The sequence below is a fragment of the Artemia sp. Qi Xiang Cuo genome, chromosome 3, assembly GCF_049724085.1.
Source record: "Artemia sp. Qi Xiang Cuo chromosome 3, ASM4972408v1, whole genome shotgun sequence".
NCBI classification, from domain to species: Eukaryota; Metazoa; Arthropoda; class Branchiopoda; order Anostraca; family Artemiidae; genus Artemia; species Artemia sp. Qi Xiang Cuo.
The window spans coordinates 21,883,861-21,891,127 of NC_142796.1; the positions used below are offsets into that span (position 1 = coordinate 21,883,861).

The 7,267-nt window shown below is 47.9% G+C and overlaps 1 protein-coding gene across 1 annotated transcript; it reads left to right on the forward strand.

Annotated features, from left to right (window-relative positions):
- The first annotated feature begins 782 nt into the window (after nucleotides 1-782).
- LOC148953858 (uncharacterized) lies at nucleotides 783-1,397 on the forward strand. The gene has a single exon (XM_089085947.1). It carries the CDS (start codon nucleotides 783-785, stop codon nucleotides 1,395-1,397), a length of 615 nt encoding a protein of 204 aa, XP_088942073.1.
- The last annotated feature ends 5,870 nt before the right edge of the window (nucleotides 1,398-7,267 follow it).

The following is a 7,267-nucleotide window of genomic DNA, read 5'->3' on the forward strand; positions in this document are numbered from 1 at the left end:
CTTCGACGACTTCACGATGACTGCTTGAGTGGACGGCGGCCAATTTTTTTAAGCGCCGGATCACGATGTTTTGGCTAATCTTCAGTACCCGGCTAGTGTTGATCTTCACCCATTTTCTTGTTGCACAACAGGCAGCGGTACCGTTGTGCTCCACTGGCTCACACACCTGCCTTGTTAACTTCGACCCCGTTGCAATATCGACACCTAACCTCCACCAATGCCACCCGAAACCCTCCTTGTCTTAACCCATTTACTGGCCGCAATCTTAACAAAAGATCCCGTCAGAGTCACTACCCTCCTGTTGCATTTGCTATGTTAACCCAGCGGTCTGCATTTTCAACTGCAGTGCAACCACAAAAAAGAAGATATTCATAGTGAAGCATGTTGTCAAAAAATTATTCAACACATAGCAATCTGTAAAGAAGAGCAAGAAAAGATATGTGTAGAATCTAAGAAGTACGACGCTAGCAATTTTCCTATTGATTCTTGGTCATCTGATACAAATTCATCACCTAAACTATAATAGAAGCAATCGATAAGCAAACTCTATTATTCCAGGTGGTAAGTAATTAAAGGCTACTATTGTCATTGATAATTGGATGGTAAATACTTAAACTCCCCATGCGGCTCGGTGTACTTTTAAAGGATTTACAGTTCAAATCTCACGACCGCTTCGATAACTAGTGTGGGATTTGAGCTTGCCCCAAAGGCAGTATCGGTTATCCCTCTATAAGGTAAAATAAACAACAGTGGCGAAAATAACCGAAGCTAGAGAATACGTGATGGATTACTTAACACAACGGGATGCACGTCTGGCGTGGGTGATTCCACAGGTTACTCTCCTCAAGCTTCCGGAGCGGCTTACCCCCTATTTTAGCTTGCTACAAGCAGTCGTCGGCCAGCAAATTGCTTGGCTGACAGCACAGCGCCTATGGCAACGGTTGTTGGAGCAATTTGGCAGCAGTTTGGCGCCTGAGTTTCTACTCAAACAACCTGAGCGGTTACGCGCGATGGGGTTATCTTCAAAAAAGGTCTCTTACTTACAGGCAATTGCTCGATTTTCCCAGCAACAGGACTTAAGTCATAACGGTTTAGCCCACTTGAGCGATCAACAGATCATCCAGCAACTCACTGCCATTCACGGTGTTGGCATCTGGACAGTAAAGATGTTACTGATCTTCTGTTTACAGCGTCCAGATGTATTAGCATTTGAGGATTTAATTATCCGTCGTGCCATGCAGAAGCTCTATAAAGAAGTGCCAATCCCCGGAGGCACTGGTAGGGCAATACTGCAGCAAATTGCTGCAGCCTGGTCCCCCCACTGCAGCACTGTCTGTCGCTATCTGTGGCAATGGCAACAGCAAACAATGGCAATAATCAACACGGCGGTGCCTTAATTCTCCAGGGGAACGCTATTCTAAAGAATCAGCGGCATTTAGGCGCTACGCTCAATCCCTTGTTCACCCATATCATTAACCTTTACAAATGAGATAGCGATAAAGGGGACGGGAGTCTGTGGTAGGGGTTGCTAACAATTGATGACCCATAAAATGGCAAAAATTGGGGATATCACGGGTAGTCGCTGGATCATCAGCGAGCACCAGCAGGATTTGTTGGCTGGCGAGGGCACGCACGGCTTTACGGACTAACATGACTGGTTCTGGACAGCGCAGTCCGAGCGTATTAAGAGTTTGATCAGCTTCTGGAAATGACACGAACATGGTTAGTCTATCAACTTGCCCTATTCAATAGCTGTTAAATCAGCAGAGAGTGGAGTACTGCTAGCGTTTGTTGCTTAGCAGCAGCTTAGCTCAGTTTACTACGAGAGAGGGCTATTGCAAAACCACCTAGTTGGCAACGGATTGATGTCAAACAATAGATGAATCAACTCAGTCGGGCACTGTCCAGTCATCCGGATTTGCTAATACTCCACAGCTCTCAGCAGCCTGCGGCTGCAGCTGCGCCGTGAAACGGCTCCGCAGATAGAAGCCTAATGGTAACGTCATGATAAACCTTCCATATTGATCAACGGCTGCTGTCCGGGCATGGCGGTTGGCCGCTTTAGGACGCAGTTGCAGGAGCTCACCCTGATGGGCAGAAATCTGCTGAATCCTTCCTAAGACAATTTGCTCCATTAACTCTTCCCAATCTTTTTTCAGCAGCCGTTCTTGTATAGCATTCGGCGACCATAACCATGGCCTCCCCAATCGACGTTCCGACCATAAGCAGCCTATCCGACCAATAATCGGCATCCAAAGTACTCGCTGTAGCTTCTGCTTGACTAAACTGATTGACCAGCTAAGACCGCTAGTATTGGTTAACGGCGCTACACAAACAAAAGTGCTCTCTAAAGGCTTACCATTGATATCCACTGGAATGGTCTTTAGCTCTATCCCTAACTGTGGAAAATTGGGTTGCGGTTTATTTCCGCTGATAGCGCCTAAATAGTGTTCCGCTAAAAAACCCGACCATCCTTTAGCGTGCCGTGTGGAAGAAGGCAGTCAGTACCCCACACTAGTGGCTAAAGCAGCCAGAGTTTGCTCGGTTAAGGCACACGCCCGTTGATAAAGCTGCTGCTCGCTTTCTGGCGGTTCAGCCACCCCAGAAGGTTGGTAAATTATAGCCAATCAGCGTTCCCTAAGTAGTTGTAAAATTCGCTCTGATGACATAAGAGTTATCCACAATAAACTGTCAATTCCTCATAAAATTGTGTTTTATCACCACCGATTTCACTTTGTAGTCTCAATACAGGTGACTTAGTGGCACCATTTTAGCTCGCTGTCAAGCAACATTGTGTATAAAATATTAGTTGGCTGATCTTTCACCAACCTGACTTTTAAACAGGATTGTCGATGGGGATAACCATTTCCTGAGAGGAAAAATAAAAATAGACATTTGTTTAATAAGTTTTATTTTTGTGGTTTGTCTTTTCCAAAAGTATCGCCACTACGAGTTATTCTAAAGCTATGCGATGATTTTTCACAGTGATATCCACAGAATAAGCGTATAACCTTGAGCATGGTAGTTGCTTCCTGTATATAAACTAGCCTAAGTGAGGGAGTTCTCCAATACCGGCAACCTACGCCCACTATTTACCCGTACCTAAATTATGTGTCACAATCAGAAAAACGAGTGATGCATCAATATAGACCCGAGACTATCCGATGATAGATGGTAAAGGATATCGTAAAAACGTTGGCATCGTCATTTGCAACTCTAGTGGTCAAGTGTTGTGGGCCAAGCGCCGCGGACAGCTCTCTTGGCAATTTCCTAAAGGGGGCATTAATGGCGGTGAAACCACCGATCAGGCCATGTATCATGAGCTGTATGAAGAAGTAGGTCTTCACCCTGACAAAGTGCAACTCCTTAGTTGTACACGCTACTGGTTGCAGTATCAGATCCCTAAGCGTTTGATCCGTTGGCATAGTAAGCCTTTGTGCATTGGTCAAAAACAGAAGTGGTTTTTGCTGCATCTACAGGGTGATGAGCACTGTATTAACCTTTGCACAAGCGCAACGCCAGAGTTTGATGATTGTCACTGGGTCAGTTACTGGTACCCCGTACGCCAAGCAATCACTTTTTAACGACAGGTTTACCGCCAAGTCATGCGGGAGTTTGCAGCACCTGCCCTGTCTATTGCAGAACTACCAGCCGTGGCTAAACGGCCAGGCTATCCGTTGAGAAACTCAATAACTGAACCTTAGCGAATGACTCCTATCTATTGGAAATGGCCCCATTGGGATCCAGTGATTTTTTCCATTGGTCCCCTCGCCCTACACTGGTATGGGCTACTGTATTTAATAGGATACAGCATTGCTTGGTGGCAAACCCAACGACAGGCGCGACAACCTAACAGTGGCTGGCAACCTACAGAGGTGGAGGTTCTGTTACAGTCCGGCTTTGTTGGTCTACTGCTAGGTGGACGGATCGGCTATTTTGTTATGTATCAATTACCCGCCTTTATAGCCGATCCCCTCTCCCTTTTACGCATCTGGGAGGGCGGCATGTCCTTCCACGGAGGACTAGTCGGTGCCCTTTTCGCCTTCGCCTGGTTTGCCCGGTGAACCCAACGCTCCTTCTTAACGGTCACTGATTTTATTGCCCCCTGGGTCCCCGTGGGTTTAGGCTTGGGACGTCTAGGCAATTGGATTAATGGCGAGTTGTGGGGACGGATCACCACCGTGCCATGGGGGGTCATTTTTCCACAGGCTGGCCCCCTGCCACGCCACCCATCACAACTCTATGAAGTCTTTTAGAAGGTGTCGTGCTCTTCGTATTACTCCTCTATTCCCGCCGCCGTACCTCCCCTCGTGGGCGGTTGTCAGCCCTGTTTCTTTGCGGCTATGGCATCCTACGCTTTATGGTAGAGTATTTACGAGAACCTGATCCACAATTTGCAGCGATGACGCTCCCACTTACCATGGGACAACTGCTATCCATCCCCATGATCATCGCTGGCGTACTCCTATTGCACTTCACCCACCGTAGAACAACCTAGAACGAGACCTACCATGGAGCAGTACCTAACCCTAATGGAACATGTTTTACATCATGGCTGCCAAAAGCCAGACCGTACCGGCATCGGTACACTCTCCATTTTTGGCTACCAGATGCGCTTTAACCTACAAGTGGGATTTCCCTTAGTCACCACCAAGCGTTGCCATCTGCGGTCAATTATTTATGAACTGCTGTGGTTCTTACAAGGCAATACCCAATTAAGCTACCTGCAGCAGCATCAAGTGTCCATTTGGAATGCTTGGGCTAATCAACAGGGAGATCTAGGGCCTATCTACGGCAAGCAGTGGCGTGCTTGGGGCACCGCCCAAGGTCAATCAATCGACCAATTAAGTCAAATTGTTGAACAACTAAAACAGAACCGTCATTCTCGGCGGTTGGTGGTTTCAGCCTGGAATCTCGGTGAACTAGAGCAAATGGCTTTAGCGCCTTGCCATGCACTATTCCAATTTTATGTCGATGGTCACAACCGACTCTGTTGCCAACTCTACCAACGCTCTTGTGACATTTTCCTAGGGTTACCCTTCAACATCGCCAGTTACACACTGTTGACCCATATGGTGGCTCAACAGTGTGACTTAGCGGTTGGCGAATTTATTTGGACCGGTGGTGATACTCACCTGTACCTCAACCACCTGGATCAAGCAAAACTGCAGTTAACCCGGCAACCTCGCGCTTTGCCTCAGTTAGTGATCAGCAGCAAACCAGCGACCCTCTTTGACTACCAATATGAACACTTCCAAATTGTCAACTACCGTCCACATCCTGCCATTAAGGCACCAATCGCCGTATAAGTAAACTTTAACGCTCCCCTAGAGCCTCCTCAGCCATCGCCAACCCTGGAACCCCTATTCCAAGTTTTCAATAATACCCTAGTGCGACTACCCGTTATCAGGCATATTGAGCACTCTACCCAGGGTTAAAAATCGGTGGTCCATGCGTGGTTTTCTATTAATAGAGTGCCTACTTGCCATCAGTATCCTCACCCTACTCAGCACTCTGGGGTTATCTAGTTGGCAATGTCAGCAGCAGTACCATGCTTTAGAGAGTGCTAACCACGCTCTGCTAACTTTCCTTGTGCAAACACAATTGCTGGCGCTGCAACAGCAGCAAACCTTGAGCGTACAGCGTGATCTGACTGATGAGGGACAGTGGTGCTTCTGGATCAGTGGGCTGGCACCACAGGATAACTGCCAAGATTCACCCCTATTTTGGCAATTAACCGATGATCGTGTGTAGCTACTGACTACCCCCTCTTTCCCAGCACCTAAGTTTTATGGAACCACCGGTGCTAGCCAGGCCACTCGCATCACCATGACGGCCGGTACTAACCGAATTAGAGTGGTGCTATCCAGTAAAGGCCGACTCAGTCGCTGCCGTGAACAGGGCAACTTCAGTGCCCTACGAGCCTGCCAATGAATGCCCACGATGGCTTTTCGATTCCTAGCCTGCTGCTTAGCATCAGCTTAGCCAGTCTGATGATAATGACTACCACTAGTATCATCAATCGACTGTTACAGCCGATCCAACAGCGTTATCAGCAATACTACCTAACTGCTACGCTACAACAGCAACTGAACCGCATCGCTCAGGAGCTCAAACGAGCTGGCTTCACCGCTATAACCTATCAACAACCCAGTGAACGTCCCCTAAAGACTCCTATTGTGGTTAGTCACTATCCGGGTGAGTTATCGAATTCCTGCCTACTGTTCTACTATGATCGCAATCGTAATGGCTTCGTCGGTTATCAGAATATTGCAGCCACTATCGGCTACCGACTCCATCAGGGCAATTTAGAGACTCAACATGGAATCAACCACTGCCACGGTAGTCACTGGGAAGATCTATTTGATGAGCAGGTGATCACCATACAACGTTTCCAGCTGCTCTACCCCTCTGGCAGTCACTGGATCCAGCTTACCCTGCAGATGAAGTTGACCCAAGATCCACAGATAACGCAACAGCTCCAGGCGGTCGTTGTCCTGGAGAATCTCCCCTAATGACTTTGAAGACGCTTCCCGACCTCAAGATCACGAAATTGGCTCAACCGCCAAAGGGAGCCGTGCAGCAAGGCTTTATTCTACTCGGCGCTATGATGCTACTATGGTTGCTAGCCTGGTTACTCCTATTTTCCTGGGAGCAATCGCGCCAGCAGGCACTACAGTGGCAACAACAACCCCATTATTGGCAGTCATTGACTCAAAATCTGTCGGCACTTGCCATCGCACCCTATCTGAATTGGAAACCTGCTAGCCGGCAATGGAAATGTCAAACGGCGGTACAGCGACAGATCTGCTTAAAGCAGCGGCCTGGTGATCCTACCCTAGCAATATTACGGGTTGGTTCATTAACACCTGGCACCACTGATTCGGTCACTGTATACTGCTGGACGAGGCAACTTTCTAAACTAAAATCCTGGTTAGCTTCAGCGTCGCTGCCGAGCATAATGCTCGGCTGGGTAGAGGAGGGCTGGTTAAATAGTTGCCCTGAAGTAGACCCCTATCTATGTCGCTAGTGTTCTCCCGCTTAATCGCAGAAAACGGCTTTACGCTGATTGAATTGCCGCTCCTGCTACTGATAATTGCTATCGGATTACCCGCTTTATGCCAATATCAGCAAACCCTACACCAGCAATGGAAACAGCTTGAACATCAGCAGCAGGCCTGGTCATTAGCTTACTACTCATTAGCAGCCGTTTGTAGTCAACCGGACAAACTACTGATACCTTGGCCAACTCTCCCTTCTGCCGCCT